We start from the raw sequence: 23,955 nt of genomic DNA, 5'->3' as shown, positions 1-23,955 counted from the left end.
AAATGTTGATGAGCTGAGGTTTTAAAAGTTGTATAAATAATATCGCACAAGGGTTCTTCAGAAAGTCAGAGGCTACGGCTAGTGCTTTTATTTCATCAGTTATGGGAAAGATAACAAACTGCATTAATGATGAGTGAAAAAGTGTATCCATTTGAGATCCATCACAAAATGTTCTAATAAACAAAATATATCACTGTTGAATTCTTTTTATGACAACTTGCATTGATGAATCATTGACAGCACTCTTTTTTTTATTCATTAATAGTTACATTGATTGTGGTGGAAGGTCCACGAAACAAGATGGTCCCTTTGATCACTTTCATCAAACAAGCTACACTATATAGCTAAAAGTTTGTGGACACCTGAGCAGGTTGGTATGTGATTTTGAACATCCCATTTCTCATTTAGTCCAACAAGATTTGATCAAAGTCAGGCACTGATGTGGGTGAGAAAGCGAGGAAGCCTGGGGTGCAGTCAGCGCTCACATTCATCCCAAAGGTGTTCAATAGGAAACCCATATAAAGTACATCTACATGGACCTGGCTTTGTGCACAGGACCATTGTCATGATGGTAACAGGTTTGGGTCTCCTCATTCATATGAAATGAAAAATGTACAATTTGGGGAAGAAGCACAAATGGCTAGAAAAGTCAGGTGTCCAAATACATGTGTCCATATTGTGCATAAATTTGTCATGAATCAGTAATTTAGAGGAAAAAAAACACAAAAAACAAAAAACGTCCTGAAAATGTTGCAAAAGATGACGCTGAAACTGGAGACTCCTTCCATAAAACGTCTTACAGAAACCATCGACGATCAAACGCTTCCTATCCTACAGTATACTGTTACCATAGAAACAATACAGTGCTAAAAACACTGATATAAAACTGCGGTTTATACCTTCTGACCAATCAGAATTCAACAGTGCTTTGGTGAGGAATACAAGACAACACAGTATCCATTTTAAATAACTGATGAAATAAAACCAGGTTGGACATTGGACAAATGCGATCATATTAATTTTGTGAGATCTTTATCTCATCGCTTTCCCCATGTGACATTTCAGGTTATTTATTGACGCAGGTTAAAGGTCAAACAGGACCAGGAGCGTGAGTTTGCTAATGAACAACGGCGACTGCGGTACGCTCTACGTTATCGACTTCACGCTTCAGGGGGAAATCTGTAGCAGGGTTTTTTTAGACGCTGTTAAAATACAATGCTAACCTCGATCCAGAGTGAGGGAGAAACCAGTGTAGCCCAATTCACGCTGGGGGTAAAAGGGGCCGTTCTGGTGTTTTGAGCTTGAACGTTAAACACCGAGCCGTTATGGAAAGCACTTTAACTCACACCGGGGTTGTAGAATTTTTCTGCATTTGGCTCATGCAGCTATTCGCTCATCCAAATTAGAGATTGCTATTTCGCAAAAATGCTGACGTCGTCAGAATTTGCAGCCGCCGCATATTCATTTCCCCTCGGTTAACAGAAAAGCGGTTGTTGAAGAAAAAAAAAAAAGAAAGAAATCAATGTGTGGATGGATGGAGAGGTCAATTTCCCTTCCAAACACAATGCCTCGAAAAAAGAGAGAAAAAACAAACAACAAAAAAAGCCAGTCGCAAAACACACACACACACACACACACACACACACACACACACACACACACACATGGATGTGTAACCCTCCTACAGCCAAGTGTGTGAGATGTAACAAACCAAGCGAGTGAGCTTTAACACAACAAACACACCACGACCAACCAACACCACCAACACACACACACACACACACACAAGGAGAAAAATCAGTAGTAAATCATTCACATGAAAAAAAATCCCTACACACAAACACACACGCGTTCATTTCCCTCTTAGGAGGGACGCATGCACCGTTGGAAAGCAGTGCCAATTGGAAAGAAGAAAAAAAGGGGTTGCAATGCCTGCTGGCTGTCCTCATGCAAAATGCTATGGCTACGTCACTCTCTCAAATGAGCATTCAATAAGAAAATAAAAGAAATGAGGGGAAAAAAAAACGAAATCAAATCTACTAATCAAGGGGCGGAAACAGGAGAGAGAGGCGAGCAATAAAAGCACTCACTGTCGAGGTGCATAAAAAAAGGATATGCCCGCTCCCTCGTGGGTGCATCGAGAAAGTGAGGGTGAGCTGTTATTCATTTTCATATTTTATTTATTTTACCTGAAGAGGTGTTACAAGAAATTTCATCTGCCGCAACGAGGACGAAATGATTTCTGCAAGAGAAGATAAAATTCACAATGCCGCTTGCTGACTGGCTGCATGGACGGTAAAAGAAGGAGGGAAAGAAAAAAATAGAAAAAAGAAAGAAAAAGGAGAAAAAAGGGGGAGGTGGAGGTGATTTATGGCAAATGAGTTTCAGTTCACACACAAATAAGAGCAGAGCTCATGGTGCAGTCTCACACTCGACATAAAGCATGTAGCATGCTCGGGTGGGGGGATGGAACGAGAAGAACAGGAGAAGGAAATATATAAAACAGCAGGGTCTGAGAGCATGAAACGTGATTTTATTCATCGATATTTTCTGTTTAGGAAAGCGAGGATTTATGGGTTTGTTATTCATTCGTAATCGGCATTAAGTGTGACGAGCAGGGCGTGATTTAAATCTTCTGAAATTTAGATTATATCTCAGTAAAGGACCCGGCTGTGTATATAGAGGGGAAAAAAAATAACAACGTAAATAATATGACAGATAAGATCAAAATCAGAAGTAAGGCACAGCGCAGCACACATGGCTAAACCCAATCCACACGCCCGATTCAATAAAGAAGTGCAAAATGCGCTCGGGTTCGGCTCTCAGACGCTCTCGGGTTTCTGTTCTTTAAAACCATGCCCTTCTCTACAGGGATCGTGTTGCCGAGAAATGGCCTTAAGTCTATTCCTGAGCGTATCAAGGCTCCTGAAACCACTGCAGGCATAGTGGCGCAAATCAAAGTGCTACCAAAATCGAAGCAAGAATGAAAATCATAATATCATCAAACTGACACATGCATATAAATTTTGTACGCCACAGAGGAAACGGAACAGAAAGAGAGGCGGAGCTTTACATTCAGGGTTCGGTTATTAATTAACGTGAACTTCGGCATTAACGGAACATCAATAATATCACTTAGATCTCATCGAATGAGAAACGATTTCGTCATTCGCGAGAATTCACAAGAAAGCTGAATCCACTCGGACTAGTTCTATTTTTTTCTTTATTAAACACAATAATAATGACTTTTTTTTAATTATTATTTGAGGTTCATTAATGCTGAAGCTTCTGGTTTGTTCACATGTTGATGCAAAGTTAACAATGTTCAATAAGAAATCCTTCATGTAAAGCAGCACCAAAAAAATACAAATAAAACCATAAAAAAAAGGACAGAATAACATTATGCATCTGCATACAGCGCACCACACTTATTCACTACATAATATTTTATGAAAACATCACAATGTAAAACACAACGTGAGAGATGATGGACTGCAGATCGTACCCGGGGTGGAACGTTATGAAAATTCACAGCATCATAAACAAACAAGCCACAAGTATATGATATCTGGTGTAGCTCAAATGTTCTGCACAGCGTAATGTCAAATACAACATGAACAAATCTATAAAGACATGGATCACTTTAGCAGCTCGAATATTATCTGCATTCAGAAATGGTGATTTTGTACTTCAATCTTTTTGATGTTTTTTTTATTTAATTGTCAGCTGTTTTTTATAAAAAATATATAATTAAGAATGATGTCATTCATCATTTCTCTATATAGCATAATATTAACAATATCCTAATGCTGCAAAAAATGAAAAAATAAAGATAAACGACATTGTGTTTGCTTTACTGAACATTAATACTGTAGAGTGTAATGAAAGAGAGTAAAGTCAGTGTATAAGAAGGACTGTAAAATCTCCATCTAAGGTAGATGTGTAAAGTCTTTTTCTAAGGCAGAAATATAAAATCAGTGTCTAAGGCAGAGGTGTAAAGCTTCCATCTAAGGCAGTAAAGTTAAGTCAGAGTGTAATGCAGGAGTGTAAAGTCAGAGTGTAATGCAGGAGTGTAAAGTCAGAGTGTAAGGGATGAGTGTAAAGTCAGAGTGTAAGGGATGAGTGTAAAGTCAGAGTGTAAGGGATGAGTGTAAAGTCAGAGTGTAATGCAGGAGTGTAAAGTCAGAGTGTAAGGGATGAGTGTAAAGTCAGAGTGTAAGGGATGAGTGTAAAGTCAGAGTGTAAGGGATGAGTGTAAAGTCAGAGTGTAAGGCAGGAGTGTAAAGTCAGAGTGTAAGGCAGGAGTGTAAAGTCAAAGTGTAATGTCAAAGTTTAATGCAGGAGTGTAAAGTCAGACTCTAGAGCAGGAGTGTAAAGCCAGAGTGTAAGGGATGAGTGTAAAGTCAGAGTGTAATGCAGGAGTGTAAAGTCAGAGTGTAAGGCAGAAGTGTAAATTCAGAGTGTAATGCAGAAGTGTAAAGTCAAAGTCAAATGCAGAAGTGTAAAGTCAGAGTGTAAGGCAGGAGTGTAAAGTCAGACTTTAAGGCAGGAGTGTAAAGTCAAAGTCTAATGCAGGAGTGTAAAGTTAGACTCTAAGGCAGGAGTGTAACCACAGAGGGTAAGACAGGAGTGTAAAGTCAGAGTGTAATGCAGGAGTGTAAAGTCAGAGTGTAATGCAGGAGTGTAAAGTCAGAGTGTAAGACAGGAGTGTAAAGTCAAAGTCAAATGCAGGCGTGTAAAGTCAGAGTGTAAAGTCAGAGTGTAAGGGATGAGTGTAAAGTCAGAGTGTAAGGGATGAGTGTAAAGTCAGAGTGTAAGGGATGAGTGTAAAGTCAGAGTGTAAGGCAGGAGTGTAAAGTCAGAGTGTAAGGCAGGAGTGTAAAGTCAAAGTGTAATGTCAAAGTTTAATGCAGGAGTGTAAAGTCAGACTCTAGAGCAGGAGTGTAAAGTCAGAGTGTAAGGGATGAGTGTAAAGTCAGAGTGTAATGCAGGAGTGTAAAGTCAGAGTGTAAGGCAGAAGTGTAAAGTTAGACTCTAAGGCAGGAGTGTAACCACAGAGGGTAAGACAGGAGTGTAAAGTCAGAGTGTAATGCAGGAGTGTAAAGTCAGAGTGTAATGCAGGAGTGTAAAGTCAGAGTGTAAGACAGGAGTGTAAAGTCAAAGTCAAATGCAGGCGTGTAAAGTCAGAGTGTAAGGCAGGAGTGTAAAGTCAAAGTCAAATGCAGGAGTGTAAAGTCAGAGTGTAAAGTCAGAGTGTAAGGCAGGAGTGTACAGTCAGACTCTAAGGCAGGAGTGTAAAGTCAAAGTCTAATGCAGGAGTGTAACGACAGAGTGTAAGGCAGCAGTGTAAAGTCAGAGTGTAAGGCAGGAGTGTAAAGTCAGAGTGTAAGGCAGAAGTGTAAAGTCAGAGTGTAAGGCAGGAGTGTAAAGTCAGAGTGTAAGGCAGGAGTGTAAAGTCATAGTGTAAGGCAGGAGTGTACAGTCAGACTCTAAGGCAGGAGTGTAAAGTCAAAGTCTAATGCAGGAGTGTAACGTCAGAGTGTAAGGCAGGAGTGTAAAGTCAGAGTGTAAGGCAGGAGTGTAAAGTCAGACTAAAGTCAGTGTTGAAGAGAGGAATATAAAGTTAGTATGCAGGGCAGCAGTGTATATTCAGTGTCTAAGGGAAGCATGTAAAAGGCAGCGTTTAGGGAGTGAGAGTGTGATCTAGCAGTTAGCATGCGACATAAACAAACACAGTGAATGTGACCCACATCATTCGCTGCATTACCCAGCCTGCATGACTCAGTGCACAGGTGTGACAAATGACGCATCACGACCTCAATCTCATGTCTAATTAGTGACATGGGCTTGGCAGCCATCTTGCAGGGCCCCTTTTTAATTGCTGCTCGCAGCTATATTTAATAACTTAATGAATCATTCATTCGCTGCGAGTGTTTGGATAGAATCGGCCCTCCTAATCACATTAGTGGACTTGTTTTCAACGTGCAAGCCGATTCAACGTGGCACTATTGACCAAGGGGAAAATAAAGCAGCTTGTTGCGGGTTTGCAATCAAACAAATGAACTGAGCAGCAACTTTTGTTGCACTTTACAAAAGCGTGATGAAAACATGACCCTCTACAGAAGAACGCGTGCCAGTTAGACATGACTGAACAATAAAATCACAAACATTCGCACAATTGTTTTGGGGACATTAAAAAGATAATTTGATCTTATAACCCGAAACCAGGAAACCGTGAACAGTTCCATTCCTCACTTTGTCGTCTTTTTCCATGTTCTTAACAAGAAGCCTTAAGGTTCATGAATGTAAAGGAGCATAAAAATGTCATGTAATTATTTATTTTTTAGTTATTAGCATAGAACGGCTAATTCAAGCGTTCTTAGTCAAGCAGAAAAGACAAGGACATGCACAGCAAGCTGTTTCATATCAGTGCAGCATGTTCGTCAGGAATAATCGAGTCAGTGCTCGTGATGGCACAGAAACACAGCTGGTGTGGGTTGTGTGTTAGCCCATGGATTCTGAGCGCACCACAAAACCAAGTGCATGCACATGGAATGTCCAAGTTCACAATGTTCAGTAGGCTAATGCGGGTTTTGAGGCTGGAAGTGAGGGCTTTTTGAGGTGAAGAATGGCAACATACTGTTCAGACCTATCTGGCCTTGACCTAGGGCACTCCAGATGGTGCAATCAGAAATTCAAATCCCGTCCACCTTTTTCACACGAACACTGAATGAACACTTTGATATATAGTGCACTACACATGGCTGGAAACTATTACCATTTATAACCATTTATATATAAACACCAGTTACAATGCACTATATATCAAACAGGCTGCTATTTTGGATTAAAGTATATTAAATATAATATTTCATTTGATATATTTTAATGAATTAATATATCATTTGATTTTTATTGATATTGCCAAATGTTTATAGGTTAATGATCCAGTGAATTGTGAGTTTTTGAATGTACCAATCAGCTAAATAAAGCTAAAGGGTAAAGCTCGATGTTATCTGCTGAATGTAGCTTTAAAGAAAATTGGTGCCTTCCAATAAAATAAGCAAAATTAAATAGAAAGTTAACCATAAACTTCAAGACACCACATATCGCCACACTTTTACTCCACAATCTTTTGTGTAATAATTAGAATTTTAAGTGAAGTCAGCATCTAAATGTGGAGTGTCTAAAGCAGAAATGTGAAGACAGACTGTTGGGCAGGAGTGTAAAGTCAGTGTCTAAGGCAAGAATGTAAAATTTGAGTCTAAAGCAAAAGTGTAAAGTCAGTGTCTGAGGGAGGAGTGTAAAGTCAGTGTCTGAGGGAGGAGTGTAAAGTCAGTGTCTGAGGGAGGAGTGTAAAGTCAGTGTCTGAGGGAGGAGTGTAAAGTCAGTGTCTGAGGGAGAAGTGTAAAGTCAGTGTCTGAGGGAGGAGTGTAAAGTCAGTGTCTGAGGGAGGAGTGTAAAGTCAGTGTCTGAGGGAGGAGTGTAAAGTCTGCATCTAAGGAGGGAGTGTAAAGTCAGTGTCTGAGGGAGGAGTGTAAAGTCAGTGTCTGAGGGAGGAGTATAAAGTCTGCATCTAAGGAGGGAGTGTAAAGTCAGTGTCTGAGGGAGGAGTGTAAAGTCTGCATCTAAGGAGGGAGTGTAAAGTCAGTGTCTGAGGGAGGAGTGTAAAGTCAGTGTCTGAGGGAGGAGTATAAAGTCTGCATCTAAGGAGGGAGTGTAAAGTCAGTGTCTGAGGGAGGAGTGTAAAGTCTGCATCTAAGGAGGGAGTGTAAAGTCAGTGTCTGAGGGAGGAGTGTAAAGTCAGTGTCTGAGGGAGGAGTATAAAGTCTGCATCTAAGGAGGGAGTGTAAAGTCAGTGTCTGAGGGAGGAGTGTAAAGTCTGCATCTAAGGAGGGAGTGTAAAGTCAGTGTCTGAGGGAGGAGTGTAAAGTCAGTGTCTGGGAGTATAAAGTCTGCATCTAAGGAGATAGTGTAAAGTCAGTGTCTGAGGGAGGAGTGTAAAGTCTGCATCTAAGGAGGGAGTGTAAAGTCAGTGTCTGAGGGAGGAGTGTAAAGTCAGCATCTAAATGTGGAGTGTCTAAAGCAGAAATGTGAAGACAGACTGTTGGGCAGGAGTGTAAAGTCAGTGTCTAAGGCAAGAATGTAAAATTTGAGTCTAAAGCAAAAGTGTAAAGTCAGTGTCTGAGGGAGGAGTGTAAAGTCAGTGTCTGAGGGAGGAGTGTAAAGTCAGTGTCTGAGGGAGGAGTGTAAAGTCAGTGTCTGAGGGAGGAGTGTAAAGTCAGTGTCTGAGGGAGGAGTGTAAAGTCAGTGTCTGAGGGAGAAGTGTAAAGTCAGTGTCTGAGGGAGGAGTGTAAAGTCAGTGTCTGAGGGAGGAGTGTAAAGTCAGTGTCTGAGGGAGGAGTGTAAAGTCTGCATCTAAGGAGGGAGTGTAAAGTCAGTGTCTGAGGGAGGAGTGTAAAGTCAGTGTCTGAGGGAGGAGTATAAAGTCTGCATCTAAGGAGGGAGTGTAAAGTCAGTGTCTGAGGGAGGAGTGTAAAGTCTGCATCTAAGGAGGGAGTGTAAAGTCAGTGTCTGAGGGAGGAGTGTAAAGTCAGTGTCTGAGGGAGGAGTATAAAGTCTGCATCTAAGGAGGGAGTGTAAAGTCAGTGTCTGAGGGAGGAGTGTAAAGTCTGCATCTAAGGAGGGAGTGTAAAGTCAGTGTCTGAGGGAGGAGTGTAAAGTCAGTGTCTGAGGGAGGAGTATAAAGTCTGCATCTAAGGAGGGAGTGTAAAGTCAGTGTCTGAGGGAGGAGTGTAAAGTCTGCATCTAAGGAGGGAGTGTAAAGTCAGTGTCTGAGGGAGGAGTGTAAAGTCAGTGTCTGGGAGTATAAAGTCTGCATCTAAGGAGATAGTGTAAAGTCAGTGTCTGAGGGAGGAGTGTAAAGTCTGCATCTAAGGAGGGAGTGTAAAGTCAGTGTCTGAGGGAGGAGTGTAAAGTCTGCATCTAAGGAGGGAGTGTAAAGTCAGTGTCTGAGGGAGGAGTGTAAAGTCTGCATCTAAGGAGGGAGTGTAAAGTCAGTGTCTGAGGGAGGAGTGTAAAGTCAGTGTCTGGGAGTATAAAGTCTGCATCTAAGGAGATAGTGTAAAGTTAGTGTCTGAGGGAGGAGTGTAAAGTCTGCATCTAAGGAGGGAGTGTAAAGTCAGTGTCTGAGGGAGGAGTGTAAAGTCAGTGTCTGAGGGAGGAGTGTAAAGTCAGTGTCTGAGGGAGGAGTGTAAAGTCAGTGTCTGAGGGAGGAGTGTAAAGTCTGCATCTAAGGAGGGAGTGTAAAGTCAGTGTCTGAGGGAGGAGTGTAAAGTCTGCATCTAAGGAGGGAGTGTAAAGTCAGTGTCTGAGGGAGGAGTGTAAAGTCAGTGTCTGGGAGTATAAAGTCTGCATCTAAGGAGATAGTGTAAAGTTAGTGTCTGAGGGAGGAGTGTAAAGTCTGCATCTAAGGAGGGAGTGTAAAGTCAGTGTCTGAGGGAGGAGTGTAAAGTCAGTGTCTGAGGGAGGAGTGTAAAGTCAGTGTCTGAGGGAGGAGTGTAAAGTCAGTGTCTGAGGGAGGAGTGTAAAGTCAGTGTCTGAGGGAGGAGTGTAAAGTCAGTGTCTGAGGGAGGAGTGTAAAGTCAGCATCTAAGGAGGGAGTGTAAAGTCAGCATCTAAGTAAGGAGTGTAAAGTCAGTGTCTGTGGGAGGAGTGTAAAGTCAGTGTCTGAGGGAGGAGTGTAAAGTCTGCATCTAAGGAGGGAGTGTAAAGTCAGTGTCTGAGGGAGGAGTGTAAAGTCAGTGTCTGAGGGAGGAGTGTAAAGTCAGCATCTAAGGAGGGAGTGTAAAGTCAGCATCTAAGTAAGGAGTGTAAAGTCAGTGTCTGTGGGAGGAGTGTAAAGTCTGCATCTAAGGAGGGAGTGTAAAGTCAGCATCTAAAGAAAAAGTGTAAATTCAGCATCTGAGGGATTAGTGTAAAGTCAGAGTTTAAAGCAGGTGTAAGAGTAAAGTCAGACTTTAATGCATTAGTGTAAAGTCAGCGTAAAGGCAGCATTATTTATTTATTCTTCTTTTTATGAAGGATGTTGACATTTCCAGAGCCGACTCTGTACTCTGTAGTTTTAAATCATACTGGTCACCTTGGGTTTTTGTTTCAAGGTTACATAATTATCAAGTTTAAAGCCTAATGGAGTAATAATTTTTAAATGAATCCTCTGCCACTATCTTCACTGTCAGGAAAATTTAAATTTGCTTAACTCTTCCGAATGCACCAGAATGTAATGAAGCTGCCAGAGTTTGGCACGGTAAGATTTGGCAAAGATTAAAACCTTATTTAGTTAGTGTCTAAATATGCTTGATGAGTAAGCAATTTTACATCTGTTTTAGCTGGAAACGGTTCTCAGCGTCCCCCAGCGGAACATGAATAATTAATTCGAGACAATTACAGTGCTGAGTAATTTGTTTTTATTATTTGGTATAATTTTAAAAATGAAGACCTTGTTAAACAATAATGCATTATAGAGTTGTTTATAAAAAGCCATGTTTGGATTTACTTCGATTTCCTAAAAGTTCACTGCTTGGTGATCTTTGAGCAAATTTCATTTTCTCGAAGAACTATTCTTATTCACCGCCACAGGCAAACAGCGGAACTCGATTGTGACTGAGAGACGCATCATTTGCATAATAGACCTGACGCATCGGGGTTTCGTCCGAGACGGGGTTTCAGCAAATATTATTTTGCAGAAATAATCCCAGGGCTATGAGTACAAAAAAATAAATATATATCTAAAATATTACATCATAAAACATCCATATGATCATTATATAAACTACCATCTGCTCTATTAGACCAAACAGCTTGTCATGTTGAAACCCTTCATCAATATTTGTATTATTTCACACCATTATCAGAAGCTGTTGATTAATTTTCTACAACAGCAGGACCGACGATAGCTCAGGCTAAATACATCCTTGTTTCTATGGAAAACATATGGACTATATGATGGACAGTAACCTGCAGAACAATAAACAGGTTCTGGAAATCCATATTTCTATCATTGATACAGTGACATTTTCTGCAAGAAAATATTTATGGAAGGATTCTCCAGTACCACTGCTTTGTTTATAACTCTGAGGTAAAGCTGCAATTATCAGAAGCAGGACACTTGTTTTGTGAAACAACAAAAACATTAATATAATTGGGTTATAGTAAGGGAATGGGTGTTTAATAAGAGAAATAAAACGCTGAGGAATGTGTGATTATAGGAAAATAATCCACTTCGGGGTTGAGAACCTCCTCACTCACTGTGTCAGCATTAATTGCTTTCCTACAACCGCACTCATCGTGTGTTTTTTCTTACTTGCTTGAAACTGCAATGAAAATGGATCATACCATTGAGAGGAAGAATTGGGGTGTGTGAGGGGGTATTATAGTGATGCTTTCAACATTACTATATAAAATAGTACCTTTCTGATTGCATGGTTCTTATGATTCTTATTATTACTATTATTTTTATTATAAAACTGATAAACCTGTAGGGCCAGGCAGCATTTCTACCCTTTACGTTAATCAAATATTTCACGATTTAAGACTATACATGAATTAGCATATTTCTCACTGCTAAATAATTAGCAGCTAATAACACGGCTAGTTTGCATGACAGGTTAAAGAGATTAGACCGATTTTATGACATTTTCATACCGAAATAAAAAAAGTGTGTTTTCTCATCATGTAAATCAGAATTATCCGTGTAAAAAGTGCCGACTTTTTAAAGATTTTTTAAAGATATAGGCAGGAAGTGAACTTTACATTATGCTTCAGGAAGATCGTTGAATTTGATTCGGTTGTAAAGGAGTAAAGTGTTGGATTTCAATGGGAAAGTTCAAATGCTGTAAATGTAAAATACCTTCAAAAGAGCAATAAAGAAAGTGGGATCTCTTTCCCTCCCTGGTGGGTTTATTATTTATTTTTTTATTTACCTCTTTTTTTTATACTTAAATTAAATTAGCAGTTATAATCCTTTCCATAAAAAAAAAGAAGTTGAATTTCATATTTATGAAGCACCCTGATCTTTAGAGACTGCAGCCTGTCTTTATGCTCCAGCACATTCGCCACAAAAGAGCAAACGCCTGATTAAGGACTTAATTATCTCGCTACTCGGATCTCACACCTGACAACATTCACACCGCCGCCGCCTCTGGAGAGGTTCTGTTAGAGGTGCTACTCGCAGTGTGAACACACTGGGCGTTCTGTATGTGTGTGTGTGTGTGTGTGTGTGTGTGTGTGTGTGTGTTAGCGATTGTGAAAAGACAAGCCGAGAGCAACAGGAGGACATCACACACACCACCACACACACACAAAAAAAGGTGACGTAATGACAGCATGACACCATTCACAATTCATTAGTCGGCATTTCACAGCACAAACATTCAAGTCATGCAGGAAAAAAACAAAATAAAAACGAAACGGAAATCATGACACTGCTGCTCGAACATGACAGGATCGTCAAGAGTCACTTCGTGTATGTTTTCTTTGAATACAGAAAATATCAAGAGGTCACATGTTACGGTTCTGACAGGAAGTCACGCTCTCATTTGCGTGACATTAAGGAACAGCATGTTTATAAGGGTCGTTACCTTGATAGAAAAGGAAATGTCAATATTTGAGACAACTGATTGGGGGAGTATTCATTATTGAGAAGCACACTCAAGTTCAAAATTATTGGCACCCTTCAGGAGAAAGGGTAGGTAAAAGAATTAGAATAAAAAACACATTGTTGTGCTGATGTTTTGAGTTTTCTGATAAAACCATAATAGTATTTATAGTTGTTTGTAAAAATATATGTAGTAAAAACATATTTATTTAAAAGAAAAAAGGCAACAAATTTGTGTTCAGGAAGATTAAAAAGGTAAGTGACTGTCTATATATCAGTCTGTCTGTGTATATATATATACACTCAGAATTATTTCTAAATTACGAGAAATGAGTAAAAATATTTTGAGAATAAGATCGTAGCAGTACAAGATTAAAGTGGTAACTGTGGTATTGCGAGAAACCTTTCGCTGTTTTGCATAAAATGGATGTAGAGGATTTGGTTAATAAATCCTACTATAGGTTAGAATTTAGCAATAGGGAAATTCTTTGTCTTCATAATCAGTTATAATCGGTAAATGGACACTGCAGCGGTTCTGTATGAAACTTTGTTTATTCAGTATAAAAACTCAGACAGGCGTTGAGGAAATCGCCTCTTTTGTGCAGTCTGAAGGATATCCATGGTGACATCTGCGTGCTGTTTGAAAAGGAAATGTTGGTTCTTAAGAGACTATGAGGATGATGATCACAGGATTCGACCCTGAAGGAGTTTGGCATCTTTAAAGTCGCCTGTACTTCGGCGAGGATGAAATACGTGTTGCTACGACTTTAATCTCGTAATCTTCGATCTATCACTAAAATGGCATCATTTATATATATATATATATATATATATATATATATATGTGTATATATATAACATGAAGATATTAACATGAAGGCATTAGATGAACAGTATCACCCCACAGCTAAAACAGGAGAAATACATCAGCTATCTAGTGTTTCTTCCTAGCAAGTGTTTGCAATTGAACTAATGAGCTTCATATGTTTCTACGTAAATATGAAGTTGTAGAATAGTGTTTTGTTTAACAGAACAGATCAATACACAGCAGCATAATGTAGGATATTTTTTGTAGTATTAGCAAATATTTTGCTAATATTTGTTTAAACAAAGTAGTGTGTGCTGTAGGAAGAAAATCCCATTGAATTATTTATTTTAATGCAACTCTTTTGTTCTGTTCTGACCCGAATGTTCCATTTTAAAGGAACAACACGTATGTGTTTGCCTGCATGAAATCAATCAGCCAAGACTAAGGTATCATAACGTCCCTCTCAATCTCAAATCTCATCCTAGTCAAACAGATGCCCTGTAAAACTTTCTGCCAAAATAAACAGGAGCAACAAAAAAATTAAGAAAATAATTAATCTATACTTAATTTGGGTTTAGATCGAGTTCTAATAATGAAGCATCAGACAACAGAAAAAAAGAGAACATTTGGATTGAGCGCAACTTTGCGTAACATTATTGTGTTTATTTAATACTAAAATGAATCTCGGAGCAGAGGAACACAATGTTATTTCTCTTGTGTTTATTTGACAGATTTATATTAAATAGCAGGAGACTGACTGAAGGAGAAGGTGAAACACTAGTGGGAGAAACGTGTGCACTTTGTAAAGAGCAGAGGAAAGTGATTGGTGATCTACTTCCACATTATAAACACTGTTTACATTCTGAATCTTTAATACGAATGAAACGGGACAGCGTGCGTCAGAGAGACTGTGTGTTGTGGGTTCATTTTGCAGTCGCAGTCCACCATGGACGCCTCCTGCCATTACATTTGCCGTGACATCTCAATTTGATTTAATTTGCCAATTATCGTGCCTCGAGATGGGAATTAGACTAATAAATCTGTGCGTCCTTTCTCCCTGTGTGAGGAAGGAGGGGGGTGAGTTTGACCTCGGAAGAAAGGAAAAAAAACAAAACAAAAAAGCTAATCTGATCCATGCTGGAGTGCAAGGCTCTGCTGGAGATCTGGTGTGTGTGTGTGTGTGTGTGTGTGTGTGTGTGTGTGTGTGTGTGTGTGTGTGTGTGAGTAGTAGAGTATGTCTTACCTGTCACTGTAGGCGGCAGCGGCAGCTGTGGCAGGCTGGGCATATCGGTAGGCAGCATAACCGCCCTACAACACACACACACACACACACACACACACACACACACACACACACACACACACACACACACACACACACACACACACACACACACACACACACACACACAAGCCATTCAAAGGAACACTTATAAGGGACACTTGTTTTACTCCCACGACCTCCACATCAGAATTACTTCAGCATTTTCTGTGCTTTTTAATTTTCTTTTAACTTCTTGAACTTTATTTAACATAATTAAAACTGGTTTCTATGGAAACTAAAACCATCAACCTTGAGCAAATTCTGTTTATTTCTCTACATTTATACAAGCATATCTTAATAAAGCCACAGACAGACTGTCTTATTATTGTTATTATTATTATTATTATACTAGCAGAAAGTTCTTACAGACAGAACGACTATTTCAGCGACATTTTAATCATTTCAATGTAGTTTAAAAACTACATTTCCTCAGATCTCCACTCATAATCCACCTGTTCCCACCTGCCATTCCTTCGTAATTACTGTTAAATTAATTTTTTGGACACTTCTGTCTTTTATTTCTTATCCTTATTTCTTTTATTCTGCCTTTACAACTTAAAAATAGAAAAATAGTAGCTTGTATTAGTTTGTACTGCAGTCATTGGCTACATTTCCTACTGGTGTTATTACAGTTTTTCTCAGTTGCTTTGCAGCGTTTCTCAAATCATCCTTAATATTTGCAGACCAGTAAGAGCATTTCTCAAAACTAATTTGTACAAACAGTACAACACATTGGATTTTTTGCAAAAGCCGGAATTTTGATCAAAATCCTTATTTCATCTCTCAAAAGTAAGTATTTGTGTCAATGAACATCTCATTCCCATCAGAATGAAAAGTTCATTTTTCATTGTTCACAAACAAAGTCGTCATAATGTTTAGTCGTGTTGTCAGTATGACGGCACACGGTTTCAGTGTTTCTTGATATAAACTACGGTCTGAATTACACTGATTGAAAATGCACAAAGTTGAATTTCTTCTGTAGAAATTTAAGGTTGACAGATTCTGACAATTGGTTTAAGCATTTTGCATTCAATACCTTATAAAATGAACAGATGCTTAGATGTTTTGGGGGGTTGAGACTATTTAGGTGAAACCAGTGTAATATAACTTGATCAACACGACATTTGTACACAATCAATCAAATGAAGGTACTAAAGAAATGCGTTTATGATGTGCACATGTGACTACATGATGTGGAGGTTAAACAAGCAGTTTGGAGAATTTCATTTCTGACATGTGAAACGCTCCAAAGCAACTGAGAATAACTGCAACATTTCCCAGGTGTTGAAGTGTATGTTAGAGTAAGAGTTGAAATATATATTTAACGAAACATTTTCTTAACAATTCGTCATAATATATGAGTTAAACATTCCAGACGATTCATCGGCACGATAGTTGATTGCTGAAACTATTGGCAAAAATTCATAGATATTTTTTCCGGGTTGCATTATACAGTTTGAGAGCAGCCCCTAGTGGCGAATCACTGATGCAATTGGCTGTTTTTTTTTTTTTGTGAATGTAAATATTCTTATTTATTTGGTGTTCCAGTTTCAAGGCATGTCTTTAATGTTTTTTTAATATTAATTAATGTAATTAATACATTCATATGCATTTCATTTAGCACATTTTCATATTTTTTTCGTAATAAACATGTTCAAGATTTACATGACATGTTATAGGCATGCATGATTCAACCTAGTTATCAGTATTAATAAAATCCAATAGCGTTCGAAATCTACTTTTTGACAAATTTCTGGTATTGCTGCGTCTTTCCATCTTATATCTGTGAAGTGTTTCAAAGGTTCACTTCCAGCCTTTAAAAATCCCACATAGAAGCCTTGTGTTCTCCCTGAACTCTCTCCAAACTCTCTCTCTCTCTGTGCCATGTTTTATCCTTTCTTCATCTTGTTTTTTCTCTCTCTCCCACTTTCTCTCTCACTCTCTCAGTTTCTGGTCCTGCACTTCTGTACTGTATCCATGTCAGGGATGGTACACTCCTTCTCACAAACCTCCAGTTTGTCACACTCCACTGCTTCCCTCCCTTCTCTCTCCATTTCTCTCTTTCTTTCTCATTCTATTCGTCCTTTTACATTTTTGTCTATTTTCTCTTCTGCTGTCTCTCCATCACTGCCCTCTCACCTATCCTCTGCTCTCCTCTCCTCTTCAAGGCTGTTTTGATTTATTTCTTTATTTTCGCTCTCCACACATTTTCACTTCTGTACGAGTTTTGATGTGTTACGGGTTTTTCCTGATCCTAAAAAGCCTGTGATTAGGGTGGATATTATCAGCATATTGAGACGATATTGAGACACGTGAATATCATGATGCTGGTTTATGTATTATCACCACTTTATCAGCACTAAATTAACAGAAAGTGAATTTTCTTTTGGTCTGCCCTCTTTTTTCACCATCAAATACTTTCTGTAAATGCAAGAATGCAAACCTTGTTATTATATTCCACTTATGAACACTATAACACACACTTGGGCAAAAAACATGGCTATTACACTGCTGCTATGCAAAAAAAAAAGAAAAAGTCACTCACACTGTAACCATGGCAACACTAACATTTAGCTATTACAAGCTAACTAACTGCTATTATTATTATGATTATTATTATTATTATTATCTGCAGCAGCATTAATTTATCATTATTATTACCACCATTATTTTTTTTTTTTATCATTATTATTATTATTATTAATATAAAAATGCTTATGTGACTCGCCATCATTCAGACTACTGCAGCCTATAAACACCACTGAGACATCAGATACTATAAACATTCCACAATAAATTTCAGAATTCAGACATGTCTTGCTGTTTATCTACCAAAAAATCCTTATTCTTCGCCCCCCCCCTCTCTCTCTCTGCATCCTCATTTGCTACTCTAAGGTATTACATTGCAGCATTCTCTCTCTCTCTCTCTCTCTCTCTCTCTCTCTCTCTCTCTCTCTCTCTCTCTCTCTCTCTCTCTCTCTCTCTCTCTCTCTCTCTCTCTCTCTCTCTCTCTCTCTCTCTCTCTCTCTCTCTCTCTCTCTCTCTCTCTTCCCTCTAGGCCACCACACTGCATTGCTTCTTCCTCGCTCTAAAAATGGGGTTTCCCTGCTTGTTGTGGGTTGCCAGGTCTGTGTAACAAAATCAACCCGGGATGTTGCAGACACTTGCATGGTTTTGTTTGATCATTTGTCGAATTCTGATTGGCCGGAAGGCGTTTCGCTTTCAACAGTGCCGCGGCGAACATTAACACACTCGTATGAATATGTGATTACGAATGATGGATGATGATGGAACGTGAGAACAGGAATATGGATGTTACGCATAATCATAAATAGATGAAAAATATTTTTGCTCTGGCTTAAAAAAAAACCCAGCTCTGTCGGTGAACATTTTCCGACAAAAATAACCCTGGCTGTGGTAATTCTGCAGGAAAGACCTGGCAACCTGGTGTCTGATGACTCACTGCTTAATTGAGTCGTCATCTCTCTACAGCCAGGCCTCTTGACAAATCATTTACTTACACCGTTTCAAGGAAGGATCTGGTGAAACAGGGAACATCTAGAACCCGTATTTAAAGCTGGCGTTAGTCCTGAGGCCACTCTCAGCGATGGGACAGAGCTGGTGGCTCAGGAGGAGTGACGGTGCGGTCAGGAGTTTAATACCGATCTGGAGCCGAGCCATCATTTATCTTTATGACTCGCAGCAAGAAAAGGGGATGAGAGCGAGGGTGACGGAAAGTGTGTGTGTGTGTGTGTGTGTGTGTGTGTGTGTGTGTGTGTGTGTGTGGACACGGTTGGCGTATCTGCACCACTAAACCCTGCTGCTGGGGATGGAGTGCTCCTGAGTGGGTGTGTGTTTGTCTGGCCAAGTGCTGTTGTGTAAAAGAGACGATAATTGTCACACCTGCTACTGCGCTTGTAATTTCTCTCTAATTCTCACTGTGACATTTGTAGATACGAGAGTGACGCGTAAATGTGTGAGACAAGTAGGGAATAAAACATTGCAGTTATTTTCCAATTACGGCACGTCTCGACGTCATGTTCGATCAGGAGGCCTCGGTTTCTATAACGGCACGTTTATATCAACATCATATCAGTATTAATGTGATACTGTGATTAGTGGTGAGAGTAGGGAGCAGGTGGAGAAGATCCTGGAGAGGTGGAGGTACACGCTGGAGAGAAGGGGAATGAAAGTCAGTAGGAGTAAGACAGAGTACATGTGTGTGGATGAGAGGGAGGGAAGTGGAGGGTGCAGTTGGGTGGAGTGGGTGGAGAAGAGTGATAGCACGAGTGATTTGTAATAGAAGAGTATCTGTGAGAGTGAAAGGGAAAGTTTATAGGACTGTGGTGAGACCTGAGATGTTGTATGGATTAGAGACAGTGGCATTGAGTAAAAGACAGGAGGTGGAGCTGGAGGTAGCAGAACTGAAGATGTTGAGGTTTTCGTTGGGAGTGACGACGATGGACAGGATTAGAAATGAGTTTATTAGAGGGACAGCGCATGTAGGACGTTTTGGAGACAAAGTGAAGGAGGAGAGATTGAGATGGTTTGGACATGTGCAGAGGAGGAACATGGGGTAAATCAGTAGGAGAATGCTGAGGATGGAGCCACCAGGAAGGAGGACAAGAGGAAGACCAAGGAGGAGGTTTATGGATGTGATGAGTGAAGACATGCAGGTAGTTGGGTTGAAAGAGACAGATGTAGAGGACAGGGGGGTATGGAGACGGATGATCCTCTGTGGCGCCCCCTAATGGGAAAAGCCGAAAGAGGAAGAAGATTGTAGGTGTTAATGCCCTGGTTCTAATTTGTTATCGTTTCCGATAAGCAACAGCTCGCTCACATGGACTTGTATGATTAACAATCTGCATTATCTGAGAGTAATAAAGACAAAAAAAGGTTTGCTTACTCAACAAACAAAAAACATGAACGTGACAACATTTCCTTTTTAGGTTTATGGAAGTAGTTTTCAGTGTCAGGTAACATTGTAGGTTTAAAAAGGAAGCAGTGTTCTGTTTTTTCCCTCTTTAAGAAGAAGAAAAAAAAAGGTCTGGTGAGGGAATTTACATTTACGGCATTTTTCAGACGCCCTTATCTGGGCCGACTCACAACGATCTTATTTTTATACAACCGAGCGCTTGAGATTTAAGGGCATTGCTCAAGAGCCCAACAGTGGCCACTTAGTGGTGCTGGGATTTAAACCCATTTGAAGAGCAACATCTTAATCATTGAGCTTCCAATAGAATGACAATTAATGCTTATAACTGCTATATAATGAATAAGTTATTAATAAAAAATAAAGTAACTATTTTGCTCTACAGGATGTGCATTGAGAGGAAAAAATCAACCCACTAACATCACACCACGAGGGGTTTTATTTCTTACAAAGCACAGCAGATCTGCTCATTATTGTAGTCTTTTTTAATTTTCTGAAGAAACTACAAACAATGTGATCTCGGCCTTTTGTTTTTACGACTTCGCCGATTTTCCAGGACGTTTTATTTTCTTTTTTCTCTTTCTCATGACTGTTAAACAAGTCTATACATTTTCCTGGTTTTTCAGGACGTGTAACAGCCTTTTATTTTCGTACAATTAATGACAGGAGTCTTTCTGGCGGTTTGCACAGTACTAAAAGTATTTGATGGAAAGGGGGCACCAGCGAGCAAAGAGAAACACCTGCCTCATCGTCAGAATTAACACCAACGTCTTTATTTCATCTGCATGAGTGAGGATGATAAATCTGATCCAGACTCTAATCTAGAGGTAGTACTGCTTAAAGCCACTTCTATAATTGTAGCGTTTCTTGTTTCATACCAGAATAAACATTGTGAAGGACCAGGAGTTGTAAGTTATAATAAAAGAGCAGGTAAATATCTGTGTGTCTAAATATCCAAAGTTATTTCCAATAACCTTAAAGCCATACTGATCTTCAAAATCCCTTTTTTTTTTTATTCTTCTTACTTCGTCTTGTCTACTCCATAGAATTCATTTCTATTTGAGATTTTAGAAAAGGAAGAGCTGATTCTGTGATTCTCACAAACTTACACAAAAATAATGAAATCTGCAGATATAATGATATTACATGTAATAAAACAGATATTAACTGACCCCTGTGGGCAGGTGGGGGTGGAGATAAGAGCTGAAGGTCTCTAAGCTAAATGTATTAAAAACACCTCTAAAAATTATTCGTGCGTTAAAACTTTTTGGGATTAATCTGCATTTTTTAGAGCTCACTAGTAAGAGTAAAACATTTTATTAAAAAAATAAATCTAATCTAATCTAATCTAATCTAATGTAATGACAATGATTTTGTAATAAATATATAAAAATAAATATACACATTTTAATAAACAAATAAGTAATATTGATATTCTTCGACATTTTATATGTTATAAAGATTTAATGAAACATATTTTAATCACAGTTTAATCTTGTATAATATTTCGCACCAATACACCAATTCATGCATTTCTTATAATAAATATAACCAAAAAATATCAATAATTTAACACAGTGAACTTTCATTAATTGCCATTTCTTCAACTGACTTCAACTGTTACTGTAATAGAAATAATAAATTGTAATAAATGTTTTTGTCGTATTTAGCATCATTTATTTAAAATTTGTGTGTTTGAAAAACTTGATCTCTGTGAATAGAATTTTATTTTGTCATATTCACTAAATGCAGATAAAAAAAATAAAATAAAAAAAAGATGAATAAACTGGTGTATAGTATCAGTAACAGCTAATACTCACATAAATATCTGTACCATAAAATCCATCCTGGTACACGACACTGCAGAGAAAGAGACACACACACACACACACACACACACACACACACACACACACACACACACACACACACACACACACACACACACACACACAGAGAGAGAGTAATTTCAGGTAAATTCATATTCCCATTCAAGTACAAACGTGGTTCAACTAATAATCCGGGTTTAAATAACATGAGCACGTAGAAAACTGCACTCAGACACACACAAACACTGAAACTATTCCTCTTTCAGATCCATTTACAGCAATAAAGAATCTTAAAAGAATAAAAAAACAGGTTGGATAAAAAAAAGAAATATGCAGCAATATTCAATCGTACACAATTGAAGCTTTTATTTAATGTCCTCAATTGAATGGAGTTTTTTTACTTCTGGGTTTGATATTTGTTTATTGGGTGTATTACTGATTTAGAGAGATTGCTGTGTGATTTCTTCTTTCTGCAGAATCCCAGAGGAAGACGGCATAAGTGAGAAAAAAAAAAGATCCTCGCAGGAAATCAGGGCATGCGAGAGTGCGAGCGTCTCTCATAAAGCGCAATAAGACCAAATGAGTCATTGAAAATACGGCCCAGGTTTTGCGGTAACCGTGTTACGGGAACGACGTTAGAGGGAACAATTTCGAAGTGAGACGCGCCGCCATCGCAATCGCTTCTGTCAGGTAGACTCTTGGAGGCGACTCATGAGATTTTTGTTTCTTAAAAAAAACGTTGGTTTCGGAAGAATACAAAACGCCTTCTCGACACATTTATATTAAAGCGTTAAAACTTCCTGTAGGTTTGAAAGAAACTCTAGTGTCACACTACTGACCAAAATAGTAACAATATTTACATTTTATATCTTTTTTTTTCATTCATTTTTTTTGTTGAACCTGAGCGTGTTCTTCATTCTGGTGTGGTTCTTTAGGCGAGTGAGAACCTTCCTGAAGTGAACCAGGTTTGCTCTTGCATTTAAATTGAACTCTAGTGAACGAGAAAACGAATCGACTCGAATCTGGGACGTAAATCAAACATGCTGCTATCTGCCCTCTTCCGCATACACGAGCTCATAAACAGTCACGATTGGCCAGTGTTTGTTTTGATTTACAGGGGAGAGTGCATGCCCTGTCTATACAGTGCCAATTCTGCTCTCTTACACACCCCTGGATGCCAGCATGGCTAAAGAAAATCATGAAAAACAAAAATACGAACAAACAGATATGTAAAATGTGAAATTTGTTTAAACGATGATCAAAGACCATTTAAAATGGAAGTGCTGTGATCTTTTCTTTACTGCATTTAGGCTTGTGTGTGTGTGTGTGTGTGTGTGTGTGTGTGTGTGTGTGTGTGTGTGTTTGGTCTCTTACCCTCCATATGCTGGGATGTGTGGTGGAGGAGCTGCTGCCCGAAATGTGTTGTAGACGGTGCGTCCTCTCCCTCTTAAATGTGCCCCTCTGTAGGCTGCAGCCGCCGTGGCAGCTGGGTACGGGAAGCCTGGCACTGCAGACACACACACAAACACACACACACACACACACACACGAACCGGGAATTAGTTGCTGAAACAGCATCTGTCAGCCAAAAAGGGTTTCATTTTTAATGTGCTTTAGAAGGGTGTGTATGGAGCTGCTACGATTCACAAAATGGCCGCTTTAGAGAAGAAAATGGAGAAATAAAAACAACATGGTGCTTCGTGCGAAACAATAAACCTGATCATCATTCACACATTAAACACATAGTCTGTAGGGGGGGAAGAAACAAACCAAGTTGCCAAGTCAGACAGAAGTTGCTAGTAAGCGAGGCCGTTCTAGAGAGAGGGAATGTCAGGAATTAGCTACCAGGCTAACCCTATGACTCTACAATAAGGTAATAAAATAAAACAGCCTTTCTTTTCACAGGGTGAAATCAATGCAGGAGCGCACGATGCTATAAAGTCAGTCAATAAGGTGCTGGACAGTTTATTTTCTCTTTCTGGTTCATGGACACGGAAGAAAATAAAAGCCCCTTTAGGTTGAGATCTTACATTTCCCTCTTCAGAAGTCCTACAGTAGTTAGCGGATGCTAAAGCTAAATTTGAGTCACGTGGAGACTTTTCCTAAAAAATGTTGACATTCCGGACAACTCGGTCTCACATTCATCATCATCATTCGACACGAACTATTTACTTCTAGCTAAATGCTGATTAGCTTCATTTGTGCACGTAGCTAGCGACAGCGTTCAACGTTCTCCCTGTTTCCTAGCAACGGCATTTTCATAACTCCTAAATTGGTGCATTTGCATGTAGAAACCTCAAAAGCAACACATATTTCATTATATAAAGGGAATTAAAAATCAGAGGAAGGAAAAACTGAAGGTAAACGGATGGCATTCCATAACAGGAAGCGAAGTTACGATGAACA

At 39.2% G+C, this 23,955-nt stretch overlaps 1 protein-coding gene across 24 annotated transcripts in view; it reads right to left on the bottom strand.

Annotated features, from left to right (window-relative positions):
* Window positions 1–23,955, bottom strand: part of rbfox1 (RNA binding fox-1 homolog 1) — a 271,780-nt gene that overhangs the window by 2,120 nt on the left and 245,705 nt on the right. For 14 of the 24 annotated variants that reach the window (XM_083566556.1, XM_083566552.1, XM_083566545.1 and 11 more), the window contains 3 exons: window positions 22,924–23,056; window positions 21,541–21,580; window positions 14,707–14,771 (listed from right to left, as the gene is read on the bottom strand). In XM_083566556.1, coding sequence (XP_083422682.1) covers window positions 14,707–14,771; window positions 21,541–21,580; window positions 22,924–23,056 — 238 coding nt within the window. Of the gene's footprint in view, window positions 1–2,090; window positions 2,126–2,189; window positions 2,243–14,706; window positions 14,772–21,540; window positions 21,581–22,923; window positions 23,057–23,955 lie in introns of all 24 variants that reach the window. The other 10 variants (XM_083566540.1, XM_083566557.1, XM_083566546.1 and 7 more) reach the window with 2 other exon arrangements.

Source organism: Silurus aristotelis (assembly GCF_946808225.1).
Source record: "Silurus aristotelis genome assembly, chromosome: 17".
NCBI lineage: Eukaryota > Metazoa > Chordata > Actinopteri > Siluriformes > Siluridae > Silurus > Silurus aristotelis.
The sequence above is the reverse complement of the archived record's forward strand: the minus strand, read 5'-3'. Positions and strand labels throughout refer to the sequence as shown.